Below are 26,238 nucleotides of genomic sequence, written 5' to 3'. Positions count from 1 at the left end.
TGGCAGCTGTTGTTATATACACCACAACGTTCAAATGCTAGTAAATACATCAAATATATCTTCAGATTCTTCAGATTATTTTAAAAGGAAGTTCTCAGCAGAACTATGTCTTGCAGTGACTATATCCTTTCTTATGAAACTCATTACATAATAATATGAAGGATTTGGTAAGGGCTAGATGTTTTTTAGTTTTCTATGTTTTCCCTCTTCCTTTTCTACTTTTTTTAGACTGAATGCAAATTGATTGCAAAATGTTAACTGCTTGATTGCTTTCGAAGAATAATGTTGTGTAAACGAAAAAGCAAACCCCAAAATACTTTTTCTGCCACCAGCTAGGACAAAACAGGCTTCAATGGGGCAGGAAAGCTGAAGTTTCTGAGCTATTGTCTAGAACATCACATAGTTAAAGCTGGACCATCTTTCTTGACAAATTAGAATGAAGTACATCAGTAGTTTCTTCAATATCTCAGAGAAATTTGACAATCCTCCAAAAATGGAGATAAATCCATCAATTTCCAGCACTTTTAAATGTGCTATATTAATGACAATTTTTACTCAATAAGTTTGAAGCTTGGCACAATTGTAGATTTTGTTTATATATAAATCATAGACGACAATGTACCGCTCAAGAACAGTAATTTTTATAAGCAACACCCTGTTTTAAGTGGCAGATCTTTTTTTAAAAAAATTTACCTTGCCCCTAGAAAAACTCTTAAAATATCTGCTTAAAATGCTGTGCATCTTTTGTTAACTGCCTTTTCAATAAGACTGAAACAGCCTGCAGAGGGCAGAGAATACTCCATGCGCTATAATAGATGACATAATCTGTGGGCAAATGATTCTAATCATTCAGTATTCCAAACATTTCACATGGAGTGGCAAGGTTAATAGAGGCCTTAAAGGGATTTTGCTTTCCAACAAAATCAATCTGTTTTAGTTGAAACTTTTTTTTGTTTCAAACCGATGTATGCAAGTGACCCAAAGTTTATATATTTCATAAGTTTTGTTCCATGAATTGAGAAAATACCATCATTTTGAAATTCAGTCATTAAAATTTAATATTTAAATAGTCTAGAGATACAAATCTCAGGGTACATAGCCTTGACTTTTGAAATTGATGTCATTTGTATCACTTGATTACAGATGGCAGGTACTATCTACAAACCTATGTAGCTATTTATTTAGAAATGTGGGGACACCCAGAACTTGTGGAATCTCTGCTGAAAGAAAATCTGTATTAAAAACAATTTTCAATCGTTGAAAAAAAAAAAAGGAAAAGATGGACTATGCAAAGGACATAAGGAAATAGTGAAAACTATTTAAGGCAACTTTAATATATTCCTTCAGACAGGATTATTTTCCTATTACACACATTTTTAATTTTTTTAGAAGACATCAACCTCCTCACATGAATGTCTGTTAAATCTGCCCATTATTTGTTTCATGCAAAAGTTGCAGTGCCCCCCCCCCCCGAAATATGCTGTTGATCATCATACCCAGGCATGATATTCCTAGTACATGCCTGATTTTCAGAGCCTTTTCTCAGTTCCCATTGGTGCTACTTACTGCACCAAAATTCCCAGCCTGTTAAATCATAATTTGAATGCTTTGAACCTCTCTCTCTCTCCCCCACACCTCATTTTCCTCTTGATATATGGCCACATCTACAAGGACAGCCCCCAATTTTGTAACAAGAAAAGCCTGTTTTTTCTGGACTTACTGCAGAGGTACTGAAGTACAGGTAGTTCTGGATGAATGACTACTCATTCAGCAACTGTTTGAAGTTAGGATCATGCTGAATGAAGGGAACTTATGATGGATCCTTGTAGTAGTCGTGGCATTGCAGCATCCCTGGAGGCACGTGATCACGATTTGGGTGCCTGCTGACCAGCTTGCAATTATGATGGTTGCAATGTCCTATGATGACATGATTACTTTTTATGACCTTCACTGCTGGTTTTTGTCAAGCAAAGTCAATGGGAACTGGATGGCATTGGAACTGCTGCAAATGATGTTGTACTGGGACACAATCACATAATGTTACATTTTGCAACCACATGTGCTTAGTGACAGAATTGCCAATTCCAATTATCATTAAGTGAAGACAGCTTGTAGTCTTCCCCCAACCAGAGGAAATGAGTGTTCAATGTGTTGGACTACAAATTGTATAATTCCCAGTCAATAGAGAGGCTACTAAATTTGGGGAAAGTGTTCTAGGCAGCTTCTTCTCCCCTGTATTTTTCTTGCTTATAATTTGAACAAAATAGGAACATGATGCATGTGCTTGGATCATGTAGGGAGATAGTGCTGAGACATCTGAAAGACCAGTTTAAGAGCAGCCATGAAGGCAGTCATAAATTTTTATTGATAGATAGATATAAACATCAGACTTAGAAATGCCAGTTGGTTGACATTATCCTATTTACCTGGTAGAAAGATGAGGATTTTCTTCCAATAATTACTGTTGAAAAGGAACAAATGGCTGCAAACAACTATAGCACAGATGCTTTTGAAAATAAGCATCTAAGAATGCTATTAGCTGTTGCCGTCCAATTTATGGGATGACTAATCCCTATTGCTTCCATGGTTAAATTCAACTATTTTGTAGTGCCTAAACATAACTTTTGTCTCTTTTCTTCCCTTCCCCTATTTTTTTCCAAGCTTAAATTGCTTTCCTTATTTACTACTCCTCTCATATTACTTTAAACCCCAATCCTTAGCTTGTTTTTTTCTTCTTATACTGGCTGTTTCTGCTCAAAGCAGTATGCAAGCGTGTGCATTTCTAAAGGGAAAGGGGGCATATGCATGAGAGAGAAAATGTGTGATATATGCAAATGGGAGACAATTTTTATTAAATCAGTACCTTATTCTGTAGGCAATTGAATTTAATTACAGGTGGTCTTTAACTTATGCCCATTTAATTTTTGACTTATGCCATTTAATTTTTAATAATATTAGGGGCCAAATTATTTAATATGTTTTTAAACTGTTTTTTAAATTTTATGGATATATGTGTTTTATTGTTGGCTGTGCACCACCCTGAGTCCCTCGGGAGAAGGGCGGCATAAAAATTTAAATAAATAAATAAATAAATAAATAAATAAAATGACAACCATAAAGGGAGGTATCAAATGACTTGATTTTATGTCTTTTGCGGCATTCGTTCAGCTAATTACCATGGTTGTTAAGTGAATCAAGATGTCTTAGAAGACAGCCCCATGTAGAGTTCATTATGAGATGACTAGGGCATGAGTGACTGTCTGACTGTTTTCTCTCTTGTTGAGAAAAATGCACAGTTGTGCAAAGGCTCTCCAGGCCATGGCTACCTCCTGTTCTCTGAGCAGTATCTGCAAGTCCAGGAGGATCCCCAAATTCATACAAGTGGTGTGCAGTATTTAGATCCAAAACAATAAAATGTTTTATAGATCTGGCATAGATACTCAGTTAGCTGCTTCTTAAAGGAGCAATGGTTTTTTTCTGGGTTACCATAGGTAGCTGCACAGGCTTAGGAAACTTAGGAGTTTAAGATCTTGGTGACACAAGATTGCATTCTGTTGCTACCTCCTTAACCCAATTTTGTATGTTCCTGAATCCTCACAATAATCACATAAGCCCAGGAAAGCATGTGGCTCCTTTAAGAAGCAGCCGGTAGGTATAGTGAGACCAGCTCTGACACATCCTTGGCCACCTCACATTTGAATACTTCATACCTGTACTTCCAACCCTTAAATGGCACATGTGTAGGAGTGTAGGAACTGTTATAACAAGAGCAATGTTTCGTGTCCTTTTATTAGTTATTAGTAGTTATTAGTCAAAAGTATTCTGATTTTAAAGCTATTTAAGCAACGAACATACTTTGCACCAAAATGATTACTGTGTTCAGTTTGTCTTAAAAGGGCTAGAAATCATGTGAGTATAAATAGTAGCCAGATGTATATTTTGATACATATTTATCAGTTGCTTGACATTTCCTAAGTATTAGATAATGTACAAAATATTTACAGACACAAGACCGAAGAGTTACCAAACTATAAATTTCCCACAGGCTTGGGTAAATATAGTTTTCAAAAGCTTGCATAAATTTCGTTTTTTCCTCAAGACTTAATTCTTAGCATTAATATAAGGAACTGGATAACTGACCTGAATTTTATTTCTTGACATATAGTTAGAAGTAAGAGGAAAAAAAGAAAGGGAAAAAAGGGAATTATGGGAGTGTAACAAATAGAAGATATTTATGGAGTTTTCTGATAAAAAAATAGTTTTGAAGGAATGTAATTAAGACCTCATCCAGAAGATCAAATTATGCTCATAAGAAGTGAAATGTGTCATTGATAAGCAGTCTAGATTTTGAGGAAAGTTAGTTTTCTTAACTGTATTTACTGTATTTGTGTGAAAGGAAGATGAGGGTTTGTTTTTAAAATATTTTAACTTAGAAATGGGAAAATCTTAGATTTATTAAGGACAAGGTAATATAGATTTGTTTTGGTAGAAACTGTCTTCATTCAGGGTTGTCTTCCTGCCAGGTAAATACAGTAGTATATGAACCATATTTTAGTCAAAGAGATATTTTTGGCTTCCAAGTCAAATCATTAACCCTTGTCCTAGTGCAAACAATATTAAGATTTATATCTGCAGTACTGCCACATAAAAAACAAATTTAGCAGACTCCCACGGTATTAAGTTTAAAATACATATCTGTTCACATGGAATATTCTGGTTTTCTGATGTTCCTACTGCAAAAATTTCTGGCATATGTTCACATGCAAGGAAAGAAAAAAAAGTCCCAGTTTGTAATACTAGAAGGTAAACATTAGTTCGTGCTAGTTGATGCAATGCAGCTGATTATGGCACAAAAGTAGGAATCATTAAAGATATCTCTAATATACATTTAAACACATTTTCTCTCTGTCTCTCTTCTGAAACGATTCTTAAATTGTTTGATTCTTATCAGCTATATTCAGAATGCATATAAAAATAGGACCAACTTTGTATTATTGTAATACATTGAATGCTATAAAATTAAACTATTTGAGGGTTTTAATGCAGTTGCTATGCAGACTAGCCCTTCTGCTGCAGGACGTAAAGACTGGTTTTCTTTACTTCCCATCCCAGCAGCAGGAAGGGGTATTGCAAGGAAAAGGAGATCTCTGCATGTCTCACAACTTTTTCCTTTACCTTGTTTCTGCACAATTCAAAAGTACAAGTAACTTATACCGTACTTAAAGTGAGGAGTAAATAAGAAAGCAGGACCCATAAACCAGCTTCCCTTTTCCTGCATTGCCTCTTTCTGTGGCTTGAACTGAATGGAAATGGGAAGGATATAGGATATTAAAGTTGGTAGAAAGCCTTTATAGCATCTAGTTTTCAGATACTGGAAATACTATCTAGCTGTTTAAGGGTGGAACTGGAACAAATTCAAAAGTGGAAGGTAAAAGATGAAGAGGATGGACAGCAGCAAGGTGATTCAATTGCAGGATGGCAACCAATCAACCAACCATTTAATAATTAAACAATGAAGCAATTTATGAATTTCTATGTATAATGAGTTTAATTTAGTCCATATATTCATTTTGCTATTTTTTATTGGTCAATTTAAATACTTAAGGATGCTATGCAAGGTGAATGTTATGTTCAAAATCATACATGCCACTTATTAGTTCTCACCCTATTTATCTCAGAGTTGAGAATATAAAATGGTGTTCAGGAGAACTTGATATATTTGTCCCAATATTTTTTGAATAAGATTGAAATAGAGATGTACAAACTAATAAGGAGGTATTTTCTGTAGCAGCTGTTAAAAACAACAGAGTCCCCTTCCTTGGGAGATCCAGAATTTATCTCTGTCTCGGTATTCAACTTTGTTTAGAAAATATTTATTTAGCAGGCCCTTTGTTATCAATATTAATGTGGATGTACTGATATGATTTATGAGATTATCTTTTAGCTGAACTGTTGCTTATATAATTTTGTTGTTTTTACAGATTGTGTGATGCTTTCTATTACATTGTTGAAAGTTGCCTTTTAAGGAGTTATCCTTGAAGCGATACAGTATACATAGTGTATCTAATTAAATATAGAGAATAAATATTTTAGGAAAGTTTGAAAGAAAGAGTGGGGACATTTCTGGCTGCCTCGCTAGCCATTCAAACATAGGAAATATTCCAAAGTTTTGTGGGAACAATGGAAAAATTCTCTTTCACCACAGCAGAGTTCCTACTGCCATTAGAACACTCAGATAGGTAAGTGCCTTGCAGCATATCCTGTCTGAAGCTCATGTCAAACTGGGTACATTAGGAAAAAACTTGCTGAGTTTGCAATAGATATGAACAATGATTGGACCAAATGGGCTAAGAAATTGGTAATTATGTCTTCAAACAGGGAATTTTGTTCCCAATAAAATAAATCCATTTTTATGATAAAAATAGGCAAGATCTGGAAGATGTGCAGTGAAATAATTTCTTTAGTTTAGTTGCTGTGAGCTGGCATATCTTCAAGGGGCAAATATAAAGATAATATCCCTGGTTTTGGGGCTCAGAATCTAGATTACTATAGTAAATTTGTACAATAGAGTTTTTGCATGTTGCTCTGTCACCTGACTAGAGTAAAAAGAAATGTTCCTTCCAAAAGTAGATCCTTAATCCTAGTCAAGAGGTTTTTTTTGCAGAAGGGGAGAATCCAATAAGCACAAAGAACCAGTTTGGCCTAACAGTTAAGGTACCAGGCTAGAAATCAGGAAACCATGAGTTCTAGTCCTCCCTTAAGCATGAAAAGCCAGTTGGGTGACTTTGGATCAGTCATTCTTTGTCAGCCCAGCCTACTTCACAAGGTTGTTGTTGGAGGAAATAGGTCTGGGTTCAGATGAGTTCCTTCTTTCATGAATTCTGCTCAGGTGCAGATTCCCAACAGTGTGACTCACAGAGGCCATTAAGAAATAAAGGTTTCTATACGATTGAGAACAATCTTCTCTTTGTGCAAGGAGAAATATAATTTCAGCAATTCCTCCCTCTTGCTCCAACAAAATCAATTTGTTCTCAAGAGTCCCTGACCCTCAAGGGATCTGCAGAGGAAGGTTCAGGCTAAAATAGTTATGAGATAGAAATTGGAATATAGGACCAAAACACAATCTCTTATTGTTAGATGTATCATTCTGTAGTATAATGTATGGAGACCTTGAGTAATGAGGGAGTGAGATGCTGCTTAGGGAACTCTCAGATAAGAAAGGCAGGAGTCTGCAGTCATTTAACAGTCAGAGAAAGTAACTAACCAAGGACCTACTACCCTAATTGATCAGATAATTAAAAGTGAAGGTGGAAAGTTACCTTCAGACTTCAAAGATTCTATTAATATAGCATAAAACAGCAGATTTAGTTGGGTTTCCTGTCTCTGGTTTATCTGGGAGAGTTTATTCTTTAAACAACAAACATTCTTTTGTTGCTTTTTGCCTGAGCACATGTTGCTTAGGAAGAAAAATGAGACAGCTCCAATAGTTGCATATGTGGCTTTCTTAAAAAGTACCTCTAACTGTAGTTCAAATGTTATTATTCCACTTCTGGGTATACAATCCAGCACTAATAATCAGTTTCTAGGCAGAATGTAGTGGTCATACAATACCACCCTGCAAATACACCCTATTTTATGCAAATTATTTTCAGACTGCAAAAGTAATCCAGCAACAGCATTGATAAAGAAATAAAAGGAGCTAACCCCTCTTTAAAATTCAATCATCTAAAAGTCAAACTCTTTTTAGTCAAAAAACCTTGATGGACAAGAGCCTAGCAACTACCTCTACAAATCTAATCAGTAGCCAATGTTGCTTGGTGTACACTTTGGTATTTGAGAGTTCAGCACTAAATCAGTTACATGCAAAAAGAGAGTGCTTATTAATGTTTCTCACAGCTCTGTCTTTTAATGCAATGGATAAAGTAATAAAGAGTTTCTAATCACAATTGCAGTGCTTAGGGGTGGAAAAACACTGGATCTTACACTTTGCTTGCAAATGTCATTTAATCTTGTCAAACATAAAGTTACAGGCACATTTTCTTGAAACACAACAAAACAATTTATAAAAAGCCAAGCTTCAAGATTTCTGGATCAATAGTTTTTTAAATAATTTAACAGGCTTCTGGCCTCTTAGCATCTGTACCTAGCTTAAAATTTCCATAGATGTTGCTAACTAAGAGATAAGGAAAAATGAATGAATCTTTTGTCCTCTTTCCAAAAAGGAAGAAGATACAAGACCAATGGTGAATGTAAATTCTCAGAATAAGAGATCATCTGTATTAATTAATCTAAATAAGAAAAAAAAAAAAGAAAAAGAAAAGATGTGCCATTTCTAGAGGTATATGCATAGCTGCATTAGGATCAGTGGTGGGTTTCTACCGGTTCGCCCCGGTTTGGCCGAACCGGTAGTGGTGGTGGCGGGAGGCTCCGCCCACCTGACCGGACATCATAATGGATGCTCTGCGTATGCGCAGAAGCGCAGCACACGCTCCTGGTTCCGAACCGGTAGCGAAGGTAAGTGGAACCCACTACTGATTAGGATGTATTCCTATTATCCCGGTTTTAGAGCAGTTGATGAATCCTGGGCCTAGAATATCTTTTCTTTTCCCCTGTTGGTTATATTAAACATACAAAATTAAAAAGACAGTTCCTGAAAATTGGTAGAACCAAGCCAAAATAATGTTTTTCACCATTATGCAGGGAAATGGAAAGTTTTAAAATGCTTATATCTTTTTAATATTTTAATCTTTTACATCTATAGATTGTTAAGTGAATAGTTATTTATTTATTTATTTTATTTTATTAAATTTCTCCCGAAGGATTCAGGGTGGTGAACAGCCAGAAGATAAAACACAGGAAATACAAAATCTAAAATAAATTAAAACAAATTAAATAATTTAGGCTGAATTTTAAAATACCCCATAATTAAACAGATTAAAAATTTATGTTTAAAATTTAAATTTAAAAGAGGAGATGATTTAGGCCAGGCCAGCTTGATGAAATAAAAATGTTTTAAGTGCACGACGGAAGGTGCGAAGATCTGGGATCCTCCGTATCTCCGGGGGGAGCTCGTTCCAGATCGTAGGTGCCCCCACAGAGAAGGCTCTCCCCCTGGGGGCCGCCAGCCGACATTGTTTGGCCGACGGCACCCAGAGGAGCCCCTCTCTATGGGAACGTACTGGCCGGTGGGAGGCTATTGGTGGTAGCAGGCGGTCCCGTAGATACCCAGGTCCTAAGCCATGGAGCGCTTTAAAGGTAGTAACCAAAACCTTGAAGCGCACTCGGAAGACCACTGGGAGCCAGTGCAGCTCGCGCAGGAGAGGTGTTACATGGGAGCTCCATGTTGCTCCCATAAACACCCGCGCGGCTACACTCTGCGCCAGTTGGAGCCTTCGAGTGCACCTCAAGGGGAGCCCCATGTAGAGAATGTTACAATAGTCCAGACGAGAGGTGACGAGGGCATGAGTGACTGTGTGTAGGGAGTCCCGATCTAGAAAGGGACGCAACTGGCGGATCAGGCGAACCTGATGAAAAATCCTCCCGGTCACGGCCGTCAAGTGATCTTCTAAAGACAGCCGTGAATCCAGGAGGACGCCCAAGTTGCGAGCCCTTTCCGTGGGGGCCAATGATTCACCCCCAATAGTCAGCGATGGCACCAGCTGACTATATCGGGACGTCGGAAACCACAGCCACTCTGTCTTGGATGGGTTGAGCCTGAGCCTGTTCCTCCCCATCCAGATCCGTACGGCCTCCAGGCACCGGGACATCACTTCAAGGGCATCGTTGGGGTGGTCCGGGGTGGAGATGTACAGCTGGGTGTCGTCAGCGTACTGATGGTACTTCACCCCGAAACCACAGATGATCTCGCCCAGCGGCTTTACATAAATGTTGAACAAAAGGGGCGAGAGGACCGATCCCTGCGGCACCCCACATATGAGGGGCCTTGGGGTCGACCTCTGCCCCCCTGTCAACACAGACTGCGACCGGTCGGGGAGAAAGGAGGAGAACCACCGTAATATGGTGCCTCCCACCCCCAACTCTTCCAACCGGTGCAGCATGATACCATGGTCGATGGTATCAAAAGCTGCTGAGAGATCTAACAGGACCAGGACAGAGGAGCAACCCCTGTCCTGAGCCCTCCAGAGATCATCAACCAATGCGACCAATGCCGTTTCCGTGCTGTACTCAGGCCTGAAACCCGACTGGAACGGATCTAGATACGACGTTTCATCCAGGTACTGGGGAAGCTGTCGCGCAACCACACTCTCAACAACCTTCGCAACGAAGCGAAGGTTGGAGACTGGACGATAATTAGCCAATACTGCCAGGTCCAGGGAAGGCTTCTTGAGGAGAGGCCTCACCACCGCCTCCTTCAAGGCGGCAGGGAAGATACCCTCACCCAATGAAACATTTATAATCCCCTGGAGCCAGCCTCGCGCCACCTCCCGGGAAGCCAGTACTAACCAGGAGGGACACGGGTCCAACAAACATGTGGTCGCGTTCAGTCTACCCAGAATCCTGTCCACGTCATCTGGGGTCACAGGATCAAACTCGTCCCAGATAACATTCTCAAGACCTGCCTCCGTCACCCTCGCTGGACCTACCCAGTCGGAGTCCAGACCTTCCCGAATCTGAGTGATTTTGTCATGCAGATATTGAACAAAATCCTCAGCTCTTCCCTCCAAGGGGTCCTCCCGCGCTTCCTGGTGGAGCAGGGAGCGGGTCACCCTAAACAGGGTAGCCGGGCGATTATCTGATGACACAATAAGAGCAGCAAAATGAGTACATTTTGCTGCTTTTATCACCACTAGGTAAGTCTTAATATGAGATCTTACCAGTGTCTGGTCTGATTCAGAAAGACTAGCCCTCCAACTACTCTCTAGGTGTCTTTTCCTGCACTTCATCTCCCTCAGCTCCTCAGTAAACCAAGGAGCCAGGTGAGAACGGCGCCGGGTCAGAGGCCGCAAAGGCACGACTCGATCCAGAGCTCCAGCGGCCGCTCTATCCCAGGCGGCCACTAGGTCTCCAGCCGAGGTGTGTGCAAGATCCTCGGAGATTGGCCCAAGCTCCAACTGGAACCTATCGGGTTCCATCAGGCGCCTGGGGCGTTACCATCTTACCGGTTCCGCCTCTCTGCGGTGGGGTACCGCGGTTCGAAGGTCAAGGCGAAGGAGAGAGTGATCCGACCATGACAAGGGCTCAGTGACTATGTCCCCTATCTCAAGATCACTCAACCACTGTCCGGAGACAAAAACCAGGTCCAGTGTGTTTCCCCCCCTGTGCGTAGGGCCATGAATTAACTGGGTCAGGTCCATGGCCGTCATGGAAGCCATGGAAGCCATGAACTCTTGAGCCACCTCAGATGCCTCACCCACGGACGGCAGATTAAAGTCCCTCATGACCATAAGTCTGGGGGTATCAACCGCCACCGCGGCGATAACATTGAGTAGCTCGGGCAGGGCTGCAGCCACGTGGCAGGGAACCAGGTACGTGATCAACAAGCCCATCTGCACCCCATGACCCCACTTCACAAGGAGGGACTCACAACCGGCCGTCTGAGGAACAGTGGTCTCCCTCGGGCTAAGACCTTCTCTAATAATAACCGCTACTCCCCCTCCCCTCCCCTGAGGCCTCGGCTGATGGAATGCGTGGAAGCCTGGTGGGCACATTTCTACCAGAGGGACCCCTCCCTCCGGGCCCAACCAGGTCTCCGTAATACGCGCCAGAATCCCCCCTCCTGAATAAGATCACAAATGAGGGGGGCTTTATTTACTACAGACCTGGCGTTGCACAACATCAGTCGAAGGCCCAGGTCCTGAGGATCTGTGCAACCAGGAAATTGAGTAGAGCTTTGGGGGCCGGAGCGCCCTACCGCTTGGAGACAGCGGGTGCGCGCTCCCTTAACATGATATGGCCCCCTGCTCCCGCCATATCTACCCCTCCCATTCACAGTACCAATGATAGAAACACAGTCTGGACAAGCTTGACCCCCCCCTATTACCCCCAGATCCCCCCGCCCCCTGCCACACATCCCAGCCTGGCCTGACCCTCCCCTAAGTGGGTTATCCCCCAAACCCACGATCCTAGTTCCTGTCCAACCCCCCTCCCCCCTCCCCAAACCCCTTACAAATTTAGACAAGGACAGTTTTAAAAAACCCCGCAGCCCCCTCTTTATGGCAACAAATGAGAATAGCCAACATCCTTGGCAACTGTGAGCTATTTGAAATCTCTGGTACTCACAATAGCTATAAATCAGCACAATCCTAATGCACGTAACATTTTAAGAAAGTATAGTATCTTACAGTAGTATTAGTAGTAAGGGATAATATATCTTAAAAAGTATTCATACAGCTAGGCAAACAATCCATTATTTAGTCATTACAATTAGACATAAATAAGCATAAACCACTAGTTTATGCTTATTTAAACCACTTCAGATAGATCTTGCAGTAATTAGCAACAACAGAAGTGATGACAATAATATTGTGGAAAATTTATTTTTTAATGAGAAATTTATATTTGTTTTTAATCTCTGCAACAAGAGAAACTAAAACTTCAATAAAGTATTAGTTTAAGGATGTGCATCTTTATGCAACCATGTTATTGTACGTTTTTCGTTATTTTCCTCTCTAAAAGATTTCAGTATATTTTACAGCTTATCTGTTGTATTAGATATTTTCCAGTATTCATAAAATCAAACTGCCTAATTTTCTTATTTAAAAGGAAATAGCTTCTATACAAATAAAAAATTCAAATCAGCTGAAAGAAAATAAACCAAATCTATTACACTTACATATGCAATCTTATTTAAACTCAAGGATTTTGAACAGTGTTATAACTGAAAACTGAATCTATATTATATAAACAAAAACACATTACAATTTATATACTGCTATATTAGTAATGGTAATTATTAACAAAGGGGGTTAATAGATTTTTTTAGTTAAATGAATGATTCAGACAAAATTACAATGGAAATTATTTTCTTTTGCCTTTCAAGACAGGATCCCAGACACAGGAACACTTTATGCATATTTCCATTGGCTTCCAGTAATAAAACCCAGAACATAATTTTAAAAGGATTTTCCTAGAAGTGGTACTTACTATTGTGCACAGTCAATCAGTTGATATTCATTTGATCTCTCAAAGCATGCCTTTACTCCTTCATCATCCCAGAGCTTTTTTGCATGTTCAAAGAATTCCTGAAAATTGGAAATTTAATAATATATTTTATAAAGTATTGAAATAAATCATTCCACTATTATTAAAACATTTAAGCAGGAAGCTTGATTAGCACTTTGAGACTCTATGCAAACAATCATGTAACATATTTAACACTTCAAAGGAGCCTTCTAAGATATTTGCCTCTCCAAATGTTATTTTAACTTTTATTTCAAAAAAGAAAAAAAAATCTATTAAAAGTTACATTAGATATATATCTATGTTTTAAATAGAGAGATACTGTAAATTGCTGAGATATTACTTTATGAATTTCATGTATATTCTTTAAAATGTAATATACTTGGTGACGATTTTACTAGTTCAATTTGGATAAAGACTGTTTTAATTATAGATTTTATGTATCACAATTCCCATTTAGAATTTAACTTCTCCCTGAGTCATGAATGGGTATTAGAATGTAAGATCCTATTTTAAATGCTGTTGGAAAAGGAAGTGGAAAGGGGAGAAAATAAATGCCCGTTTCAAAAAAATTAAATGTTATTTTCATATATAGTATTATTCATTGGCTCAGAGGGTCCAATATTATTATTATATTATCACTTCCAAAATTACTTTGCTTGCCTCAAAGCATATGAAAGTGAAAATAGAAAGTACATATAGATTTTGCTCTTAAAAATACTCTAGAAGACTGAAATTAGTTTTTTATGACATATATTTTTTAAAATGTACAATGTACAAAAAATGAAAATAGCAGTGAAACATTCTATTCAAAAGAGCGTAATAGTGACAGAATGTCTGGATGACAGTTTATTTTTTACAAATATTATAAAGTTTTGTGTAAAAATACAATCTGCCTTTTTCCAGCACAAAATTCTGCTACAAATGTTAGTTTATACTAATCTTAACTACAATGATAGCTGTGTCTTAATGTAAGTTACAGTTCTATTTTCAAATAAGCCTTAATTGAAGTAAACCGTTTCACTGATGATTTGTCCATAAATATTTAAAATCAGAGTATTTAATTTAAAATTGAATTTTAAAAATACTCTAAGAAAATCTAAAGTACTTAATTAGTTTACAATATAAACTGTTACATGACGAAGTTATCTTAATTTAATGGAATTTTATTTATTTATTTGATAGTGCTCATCTCAACAGCATGAAGTGACAATTTTAGACCCTTGTTTTTAAAGTCTTTATCACTGCAGTTACATTTCAGGGAATTATTTATTTCCAGTATCAGATTTTAAAAAAAAGTTCTAAAAGTTTGCCACATGCCATGATATATTTGCTTTGAAACTTTAATCCCAAATTCTTACTAACTTAAGTTTAATTCTGCCTATGGAGATTCTCAATCATCCAGGTCATGGTTGTCCCAAAGGTGCTTTTCAAAAGGCAACTGGACTTTCTTGGGTTTTTCCTTGAAGACGTCTCGCTTCTCATCCAAGAAGCTTCTTCAGTTCTGGCTGAATGGTGGGGAATGGAAGGAAAGAAGAAAACAACAAACGAAGCAACGTTGTCATTCCATACGTTGCAGGAATATCTGAAAAGCTCAGGAGGATTTTCAACACAACATATGTACACACTTTAAACCCAAGAATAAGGCAGATGCTTGTCCACTCCAAGGATAAAACACAAACTGAGCAATGTGGTATATGCTGTGCAATGCAGTGAGACATGTGCAGATCTGTGAAACAAAACAACAACTTCACAAATGCATGGCACAACATAGGAGAACAAACCCATCAGGACAAGATTCAGTAGTCCATCTGCATCTGAAAGACAAAGGCCACTCTTTTGAAGACAGCAAAGTCCACATTCTGGACAGAGAGGACCAGCAGTTTGAAAGAGAGGTCATTAAAATTGATCAGCCCTCTCTCAATAGAGGGGGAGGGATGCAAAACCACTATCTCCTGTTTATAAAGAGGAAATCTGTATTAAAAATGAACAGCCCTCTCTCAACAAAGGGGGAGGGATGTGACATCACTTATCCCCTGTTTAAAATACAGTCCTTTCAGTAGTCCTAAGAGGGTTCCACTCCCATTTGCACTCTGATTCAGTTTAGTTGCCTTTTGAAAAGCACCTTTGGGTTAAGTTTAATTCCCTTAAATTTAATTTTGAATTCTTATGTAATACGACAATAATAAAAAGAGATATAAGCAATTTAAAGGTAAAAAAATCTTGAAAAATACAATATATAAAAAATGACATCAGAATAGAGCCAACATCAGAACAGACTTGTTACAAAATAAAACAAAAAGAATTAAACTGCCTGGGAAATTTAAAGTTAGCTTTTTGTTAAACTTCCTAGAATGTTTGCAAATGAAAATCTATAAATAAAGCATAAGAAATGAAACAAGAAATAAAGGTAGATTTGAAAATTAACACAAGGATGGGCAATATTTTGTTCTCTGAGGTCACACTTAGCATTTATGGAGGGCAACATTCTCAGGAGTGGGATTATAATACAAGGTAGGTAAGGATGTATCACACAGATGGACAATCCAGGAATTATATTTTCCTGAATTTGTAGAGCATCTAAAATAATAAACCTTCAATCAGTTTAGCTACCAGGCACTAGGGATGCAAAGAAAGTAAAATGCATCCTTTTTTTATAGCAGAATGCTAGAAACATGGTTTTGAGACCTTCCAAGAAGACATTACCAATTTTAGGGCTTTATAGCAACTACAAAGGGCTCTTCCCCATAATTTAGCTTGAAGATAGAACTTTTTTCACCAGCTTATTTTTCAACTCTGTGATCAATGGGACAAGACTGTATACACTTGTCCTCAATCTTAATTTAATAGACAATGGGGGAATGTTTATACATTCAATACAAATATCTTTTATATTTGAATTTACATAGATGTAATTTGTATAATTACATAATTTATCTTTTATGCCATCTATGTAAATTTATTTATACAAATTATGTAAACTGACACCAAAGACCTATAAACGTCAATTATGTAATTATGAAAATGAACTAGTATGAAATCACAAAGTTATAAATTACATACTGTAACAAGTTGATTTTTGACCAAATAAAGTTTGATGATGATAAATTATGTAAACTAACTACATGAAATGCACTTTGTGTGGTTTTTTTTGAGGTGTACCTCTAAATCTAAGCACAGAAGAAAAATTATTGAGAAAAATAGTAAAGTTGAAAGTTAAAGGCCTACCCACGAAAATAAGAAACTTATTAAGGGAACAGAGACAGTAATTGCTTTAAAACTGGTTATAAAATCAGAATTAAATAAATATATTAGATGAAGAACATAAAAATGCATTGATTCCATCATGTACTCTAGCAGTTGATGTGAGAAAAGGTAAAAAAAAAAGTGTCCCTGCAGGTTTTACCCCACTAGTTGTGACTTACTTTAGGGTTAGGGTAATAATATCTACGATCATATTATCATCAATATTATATAATTTATATATTACATTTTATAAATCTTATACATTAATTTTACTCCTATTCTCAAGCCAGGTATACCATCTGTTCCAAATTTGATAGTACTCAGATTCTTCTCTCTCTTTCAATTCCATAGACAGCCTATCCATTTCTGCACAGTCATATATTTTTCTTATTATCATTGGTTCTGAAGGGATATCAGCCTGTTTCCAATTCTTCGCAAAAATGATTCTGGTTGCCATTAATATGTGTAATATTATACATTGAAATTTTTTACTCATTTTCCAATCTAAGATGCCCAAAAGAAATAATTCTGGCTTCAATTCAATTTTTTGTTCAGTTATTTCTTCCAACCATTTTCTTATTTTATGCCAATATTTCCTGGCCTTGGGACAAGTCCACCACATGTGGTAGAAAGTTTCTTGTTTATAGCCACACTATAACAATCGGGTGAACAATTTGAAAACATCTTGGCCAATCTGGCTGGTAGTAAATGCCAACAGTAGAACATTTTATAGAGGTTCTCCTTGTAGGTAGCTGACATCGTTAATTTATAGTTTTTCTCCCATAATTTATCCCAATGGTCTAATTCAATACTGTATCCGAAATTTCTAGCCCAACTTATCATCATCTCCTTCACATTTTCTTCTTCCATTTTACTTACTTACTTACTTACTTACTTACTTACTTACTTATTTATTTATTTATTTATTATTTAATTTGTATACCGCCCTTCTCCAACAGGACTCAGGGCGGTGAACAGCCATGGTAAAATATAACATATAAAATTTAAAAGCAATTTAAAAACATTAAATAATTTGGCTATCCAATTAAAACAACCCAGGTTAAAACCAATTACAAATTAAAATCGAAGGGATGGGATCAAACCAGCCCGGCTAGGTGAAAAAGATGTGTTTTCAGGGCCCGAAGAAAATTCCGGAGGTCTGGTATCGTGCATATCTCTGGGGGCAGGTTGTTCCAGAGGGCAGGTGCTGCCACAGAAAAGGCTCTCCCCCGGGGGTCACCAGCCGACATTGTCTGGCCGACGGCACCCTGAGGAGTCCCTCTCTGTGGAAGCGTACTGGCTGGTGGGAGGCTATTGGCGGCAGAAGGTGGTTTTGTAAATACCCCGGCCCTAAGCCATGGAACGCTTTAAAGGTAGTCACCAACACCTTGAAGCGTACCCTGAAGACCACAGGAAGCCAGTGCAGCTCGTGCAGGAGAGGTGTTACATGGGAGTGCCCCGTCGCTCCCATAATCCCCCGCGCGGCTGCATTCTGGACCAACTGGAGCCTCCAGGTGCACCCCAAGGGGAGCCCCATGTAGAGACCATTGCAGTAGTCCAGATGGGAAGTGACGAGTGCTTGAGTGACCGTGCGTAGGGAGTCCCGATCTAGAAAGGGACGCAACTGGCGTATCAGGCGGACCTGATAAAAAGCCTCCCTGGCCATGGCCGTCATATGCTCTTCTAAAGACAGCCGTGTACCCAGGAGGACGCCCAAGTTGCGAACCCTTTCCGTGGGGGCCAATGATTCGCCCCCAATAACCAGCGTTGGCACCAGCTGGCTCTATCGGGACGCCGGAAGCCACAGCCACTCGGTCTTGGAAGGGTTGAATCGGAGCCTGTTTCTCCCCATCCAGGCCCGCACGGCCTCCAGGCACCGGGACATCACTTCAAGGGCATCGTTGGGGTGGCCTGGGGTGGAGATGTACAGCTGAGTATCATCAGCGTACTGATGGAACTCCACCCCAAAGCCACGGATGATCTCACCCAGCGGCTTCACATAAATGTTGAACAGAAGGGGCGAGAGGACCGACCCTTGCAGCACCCCACAGACAAGGCACCTCGGGGTCGACTGCTGCCCCCCTGCCAACACAGATTGCGACCGGTCAGAGAGGTAGGAGGAGAACCACTGCAAAACGGTGCCCCCCACTCCCAACCCCTCCAACCGGCACAACATGATACCATGGTTGATGGTACCAAAAGCTGCTGAGAGATCTAACAGGACCAGGAAAGAGGAGCAACCCCTATCCCGAGCCCTCCAGAGGTCATCCACCAACGCAACCAATGCTGTTTCCGTGCTGTGCCCAGGCCTGAAACCAGACTGGAGCAGATCTAGATAGACAGCTTCATCCAGGTACTGTGGAAGCTGCCGCACCACCACACTCTCAACAACCTTTGCAATAAAACGAAGGTTGGAGACTGGACGATAATTAGCCAAAACAGCCGGATCCAGAGTGGGCTTCTTCAGGTGGGGCCTCACTACCGCCTCTTTCAAGGTGGCCGCCAGGACACACTCACTCAAGGAAGCGTTAATAATCCTCTGGAGCCAGCCTCGTGTAACCTCCCGGGAAGCCAGCACCAACCAGGAGGGACACGGGTCCAATAAACATGTGGTCGCGTTCAGCCATCCCAGAATCCTGTCCACGTCCTCAGGAGCCACAGGATCGAACTCCTCCCAGATAACACTCTCAAGACCTGCCTCAGTCATCCCATCTGGACTTACCCAGTCAGAGGCCAGGCCTTCCCGAATCAGAACGATCTTGTCATGCAGATACTGCACAAAATCCTCAGCTCGATTTTAAATCTTAGTAAGAAAGTATACGTTTTGGTGATCATTTTACCCCCTGTTCCTAATAGTATTTTGTCAAGTTCCAATTGTTCTCCATAAATGCCATATTGTTCCCAATCCTTTTTATATCTTGTTCTAATTTGAAGATATGGCCACCAGTCAATCTTTATTCCTTGATTCTTTAAATCCTGATCTGATTTTAAATTTCCTTGTTCATCTAATAGTTCCAAATACCTCACCACCTTATTTAAGTCTAATACATTTGGATAAATCATCACCTCCATTGTTGATATACAAATTAGAACTTTCATATAATGATTTTTCCTAATTTTTTCCCAGATGTTTAACAAAGCATTTCTCACTAGGTATCTGAAAATATACATGGGTTTTGTTTTTCCCTTCCCACAAAAATGCGTGCCAGCTGAGTTGGAGATCGTGGCCTTCTAATGTTAATACCCTTTTGTTATTCAGTTGGATCCAATCTTTAAGCCATGTCACGGCCGCTGCTTGGTAGTATAATTCCCAGTTAGGGAAACCAAAACCTCCTTTACATCCAGAATCCTGTAAAAGTTTGAGCTCTATTCGGGCTTTTTTCCCCAACCAAATAAATTTTGCTATTAATTGTTCAAAAAATTTCCCCCAATTTTATTGGTATTGTTTCGAAGAAATTCAAAAATTTAGGTAATATATTCATTTTTATAGTCACAATTCTTCCAATTAAAAATATTTGTAATTTTGCCCAATTATCTAGATCTTTTTGTATTTGTTGTACCAATTTATCGTAATTATCCTCTTTTATCAAAGAGCATTTCGCTGTTAACTAAATTCCCAAATATTTCACTTTTTTGACAATTTGAATCCCCAATTTCTCTTCTAATTCCTCATTTTGCTTATTACTAAGGTTCTTCATTAGTATTTTAGTTTTTTCTTTATTTATTTTGAGCCCTGCCACTTTACCGAATTCTTCAATTTCCTGTACTAATATAGTTCCCGTCTTTAAAGGTTCTTCTATAATAAAAGCCAAATCATCCGCAAAGGCTTGTACTTTGTATTCCTCCTGTTTAATTTTCAGTCCTTTTATTTTCCAGTTTTGCCTAATTTGTATTAATAGTGTTTCCAATGATAATATAACTAGAAGGAGGGATAGAGGACACCCCTGTCTCACCCCTTTGGTTATACTAATATCCTCAGTTATTTCCCCATTTATTATTATTTTTGCCGATTGGTTGGAATATATCGCCCTAATCATTCCCATAAATTTCCCCCCAAAATTCATAATTTTTAATTGATTAATAAGAAAGTTCCAATTTAAATTATCAAAGGCTTTTTGAGCATCTACGAATATCAGCTTGCTTTTCTGGATGAGCCTCATAAAATTCCAGTGTATTCATTACAATCCGTGTATTATTTCTTATATATCTATTGGGCAAAAACCCATTTTGATCAGAATGAATAATTTCGTTTCATATATTTTTAACTCTTTCGGCCATTATTGTCACAAATATTTTGTAGTCAGAATTCAACGGTGAGATTGGCCTATAGTTTTTAATTTGCTGCGTATCTGTATTATCTTTTGGAGTAAGTGTTATCAATGCCTCAGTCCAAGTCTTTGGTAATTCTGCCTGTTCTAATGTTTCATTGTATATGTCCAATAATAATATCTCTAGTGGTTTTAGTATTTCTTTATAGAACTGTGCGGGAATTCCATCTGGTCCCGGGGTTTTATTGTTTTATCTTCATCTCTGTCATAGTAATTTTATCATTTAACATTTCTTTTATTACATCCGGTAATATAGGGAGGCTCCTCAATTTAAATACTGTTTGATATCTTCTTCCTCTATCTTCTCCTGACTATACAACATTTCAAATAATTTTTGGGCAATATTCTTTTTCTCTTCCATCTGGTGATGAGTATTCTTCTCTTCATCCTGTCGTTATATTATTAACTTTTTTTCTTTTTCCTTCTTCAGTTTATAAGCCAACCATCTTCCTGGTTTATTGGCATGTTCAAAAAAAAATTGTCTTATCAATCTAAGTTTTTGGGCCATTTCTTCTTGAGAAATCAAATTTATTTTGTGTTTAATCAGCTCTTTTTCTCCACTAATTTTCTCATTTGGGGATTCCTGCATTTTAAGTTCCAATTCTTCCAGTTTCTCCTGTAACTCTATTTGTTATTGTTTTTTTCTTTATTCCTTTTTGCCACATAGCCTATTGTTAGGTCTCTAATATAAGCTTTAGTTGTATCCCAGAGATTCTGTAACGTTGTGTGTTCATTTATGTTTTCCATTAAAAAGAAGGCCAATTCTTTTTCTATCCATTGTACATACTTTTTTTCTTTTAACACCCTCTGATTCATGGTCCACCTCCCTCTCTTTTTTACTCTTCCCTTCCATTTTACTATTAATGGATTATGGTCCGCCCATGTGTTTGGTGCTATCTCTACCATCCATACCATATCTATCCTGGACCATGAATTTTGCGGGTTAGAAAAGAAAGTATAGTGTCTTTTTTGTGGATTTAATTCTTTTCAAATGTCCTTTAAATTCAGCTCTTGCATTATATCAAAGAACATATTCAGTAGTATTTTCCTGTTCTTATTTTTTTTACCAGTTGTGTAATCTTTTTTGGAATCTACAACCGCATTAAAATCTCCTAATAGACAAATATTCTCTGGTACTAATTCTACTATTTTCCCATGCAATTTATGATAATATTCCCTCTGATTAGTGTTTGGTGCGTAAACAACTGCCAATAATATTTGCTTTTGCCTTATTGTTCCTTCAGTTAAAATGTTCTTCCTTCATTGTCTGTGTATATCTGCCTCGGCTTTAGCCAATCTTTTATGTATACTGCTATGTCCCTTCTTTTTTTTGATGCCAAGAGCCAAATGGACTTTCCCTATTTTAGGAGATTCTAAGATGTTACCTTGCTGTTTTTTAATGTGGACTTCTTGTAAACATGTGATGTCCATATTTTGCTTTTGGAGTTTAGAGAGTATTTGCTTTCTTTTAGCCTGAGAGTTTAAACCATTTATATTAACTGATATTAATTTAATTTCTTCTTCCATATTATCATTTATTGATAGTCCTTAATCCTCTCCTTGGTCTTATCCCTCATTGCGTCCTCGTTCTCATCCCCTCTCTTTCCTGTTGTTCTCTTTCAGTCCTCTCTCTTCTTTGTCCAACTCCTTTTCTTCCAGATGTTTTTCTTCCTACCTTTACCCCCTATCTCTTCTCTGCTCTCCTGTTCCTCATCTATTGCTATACATTGTTCGTAAAATTCTTGGGCTTTGTCTAGTCTATCGATTCTTTACTCCTAAATCTCACTATTTCATCTGCAACTTCTCCGTTCTCCATCCAAGATGTCAGCTTCTCTCTAATTTGCACAGTCACTGTCACTTCTCTTCACTCCCAAAACCTTAACGTCTCTGTCTGAATCAGAAAAAAATAAACTTTTTTATGCTTATTCCTTTCCTGGCCGCTCACTGCAAACTCTAGTCACTTGAAATCAATAGTCACAAGTTCAATCTCAATGGTTAATCTTGTTGTACAGTTTTCCAGCACGGCTCCCGCTCGAATCGTCAGATTGCACCCTCTTCTCCTTCTGCTGTGTTTACTAATTCTATCTTCTCAGGATTTCGCCATCATGCCTCCAGACCCGACCATTACAGCCAGTCTCTTTTGCGTCAAATTTGACAGGTTCCTTCTGCTGCAGTGGGGGATTGCTCTTCTCCCCATCACCCCCGGAGTATCCCCTCTATATTGCCGACCCTTCCAGGATCTGATTACAGGCCTTCAGATGCGAAAATTCGGACAGAAGAAACAGAGCCCCATTTTCCTGACGTCACCCCAGAAGTCTCCAAGCTGTAGACTTTTAATAGTCTAATACTCAGTGTCCTAAGCACCTAGCCACTGTGTCCTTTGTTGATCTGAGAAGAATGGGTAAAATAAGGAAGCACAACATGAGAGTTCCTGAACACTGTTATAAAAAGTCTTGGGGTGGAACTATTTCCAATTTGTCACAAAATTATCACTTTTAACATGTCCTAAAGGGAAAAAAAATTCACTGGAATGGATGGAAATATATACTGAAAGCACAATACTGCATGAAAAACTGAAAAGATTATGTTCAGAAGTAGGCTTGAGCAAAAAGCTTTTACTTCTAGGAAGGATATCAATACTTAATGCAGGTAAAAATATTCAGAAGAATGTCCCAACAAAAACTATATAAATGGGTGATCACACAGGTTTATAGGGAGAGAAGGGAAACCTTCAATATTTGAAAATCAATATAATATGATCAGTGTGACAAAAAAAAAAAAACAGTATTAGAATCAAAGAATTGTGATTCTAGAAATGCTTTTATTTTTTTACTTTTTAAAACTCATGAAGATTCATCAAGAAAGATGCATGTTGTCTATTTTTTATTCAGAAATATACACTTCTGAAGTCAACAGGATAACATTTTATGATCACGCTGGAAATCACTTAATCCAACAACCTTGCCAGTACAGGAAATCCATTACTGGGCAAGAATTGATAGGTAACCACCTAGCTTCTACTTAAAAACCTCTAATCACTGTTTACTTCCTTTAAAAAAATTCTGTTCCACTACTGAACAGCTCATAACCTCGGGAAATTCTTCCTAGTGATTAGTCTTAAATCTTTTTCTTCTTCTTATAACATGAAGTCATTTGTTCCATCATTTATGAGACAACCATTCAAATGTTTGGAAACAGCTCTTTAATTGATTCACATAAGCTTAAATTCATGCAACAAACTATCTCAAATCATGTACATAACTGCAACCCTCTACTATTTATTATAACTATGGACTAAGAGGTTTGATAAATATAGTGGAGGAAATAGAACCATGAATTTTCCTAATATAGACTTGCTGGAAAATATATTTTAGTACTGCCACTAAACTTTTTCAATCTCAAGTAGAATCCTTGAGTAATGAATGTAGTCAGGAATTTTGTAAGAAGTGATGAAGTTATAAATATCTCCAGTACAGCTCCTACTCATAACTAGGACCAAGTTGGTTCAAAATTTAAAAAAATGACACATGAAATATACTCTCTTCAATAATTTAAGAAATTACCCTAAAGTTCAATTCTGCAGAATTTTTGAATGCACTTCGTCAAATCTGTGTTTTGAACCTGTCTTTCTAATCCTCTCTAGGGTTTTCTTTAGCAGTCTATTTTTGGCTATACAGTATCATATTCTGCTCTCTGACTGGAAAATTGATTAAGCTAGTATCTTTGTATGACTGTTTGCACCAGCTTTCTAAAACAAACAGCATTACATGCAATTCACAGGAATTAACTTTTTGTTTATTTAAAAGTGCCATAATCCAAAACAAACAGATTGTTGTTATTCCTGTAGGAGTTTCTCTCTCTTGCTCTGGTATTAATGGTGAGGAAATAAATGTAGAAACTTACTTTAAAAAACAGCAGAACTTATTTTAATAATTATGAAATAATTTCAAATGTAATTATCACTGACAGTTTGAAGAAAAGTGGAATCATACAAGTATTTTGTGTTTTTACTTCAATTTTTGCTTTGGTAGCTATTTAGCTGAGAATAGCTTGAAATAAAAAAACTACTTTAACTTTTCAAGTTCATTCAATTGTTTCAAACATCTGCAGTATTAATGTGGACAGGAATTTGACTAAATTATATGATAATATGAACAGAATGGAATGAACGTTAAAACAGGATCTAACATAATACTATTATCAATTTAGGCATTCTCATCAGAAAAATACATAATCATTCTAAATGTTAATGCTATCTCTCAAGATTATTTGCTTAACACAACGTTAAACATAATTTAAAATAAAAGTTTGTACACCTAGAGCTCAAATAAACAACCTTAGTCCCATGATAATCATGTTTTGTTGAGGAGACTGAATATACCCTTATGGCTCTAACACTTGCATCTCTCCATGCTGTGTACATGGATTTGTTCAAAGAAGGAGATCATTTTGCTATGGGGACACAGCAGCTTGTTGTGCTAAACTAGCAACAAAGACAAACAAAGAGGACTCTAATACACAAATAAATCTCTCACAAGGGCAGAGTCTCTCTCTCTCTCTCTCTCTCTCTCTCTCTCTCTCTCTCTCTCTCTCTCTCTCTCTCCAACTTACAACAAAACCTTCATTAGCACAAAGCCTAAGGCATAACAGTCATTAAAATCCATTTAGGAATAGCCAACTTAGCAGCCATGGGACATGCTTAGTATTATGTTCAAAGTCTCACTGTACACCTGCTTTAGTGTACACTTAATTAAGACAGTGACCCTTGGGAGAAAATAATCTTGGTCACCGGCAAGGTATTTTTTTTACTATAATTTCTAGGTATGCAGTAATCATCCAATTACTTTGCTAATTACTAAGGGTTATTTTCTTTCATAGGAGCATTTCTTTTTCTTATTTAAAAAAAAAAAGGGAAATATTTTTCCAATTTCATTTGATTATTCATCATTGATTTTGGGGATCTAATTCTAATTGTACCTTTTATTAGCAGAAAACATTGTTTAATATAGAAAATTGATAAACCACTTCCTTCTCTTTCAGATATATTCCACAGCTCCTAGACAGTTGTATGATGTAATCTTTTACAAAGTTAACAGAATATTTTTCTACACCATGATACCAAGTGCTCACTAAAACAATTTTCTGTATGCTAAATACATTTTTTGAAACAATACTCAGAACATTTTTGGTAATTTCATTACATTCATCTTAAGATCTTTTACATTCTTTTCCCAACAAGCAGATTTGATTGAGACTTCATTTTATTTTTTAGATAAAATACAACTTGCATTCATGTAAAATTATTCACATTGGTGAAGATACTGATGCAAGCCATTTAATATTTGCTTAGTAATATTTAAGAACAACTTTATATACATTTTCAACAATATTTCATACACAATAGCTCAATAAAAGGGTACTGTTTCGCTGTAGCTACTATTATTTGAAAATAAAGCATTTAATTAAAGTTTCAATTAATAGCTCTCTTTGGTCACCAGCTATGATTAGCATTTCTAAATTTTTG

General features: G+C 37.7%; 1 protein-coding gene across 2 annotated transcripts in view; it reads right to left on the bottom strand.

Annotated features, from left to right (window-relative positions):
• GNAL (G protein subunit alpha L) overlaps nt 1–26,238 on the bottom strand; it is a 106,576-nt gene that overhangs the window by 10,086 nt on the left and 70,252 nt on the right. For both annotated transcript variants that reach the window (XM_070942382.1, XM_070942383.1), the window contains exon 5: nt 13,105–13,202. In XM_070942382.1, coding sequence (XP_070798483.1) covers nt 13,105–13,202 — 98 coding nt within the window. The remainder of the gene's footprint in view (nt 1–13,104; nt 13,203–26,238) is intronic.

Source organism: Pituophis catenifer, unplaced genomic scaffold, assembly GCF_029215685.1.
Source record: "Pituophis catenifer annectens isolate HBS135680 unplaced genomic scaffold, rPitCat1.0.hap2 SCAF_3, whole genome shotgun sequence".
NCBI lineage: Eukaryota > Metazoa > Chordata > Lepidosauria > Squamata > Colubridae > Pituophis > Pituophis catenifer.
This window is presented reverse-complemented; position numbering and strand designations above follow the sequence as displayed.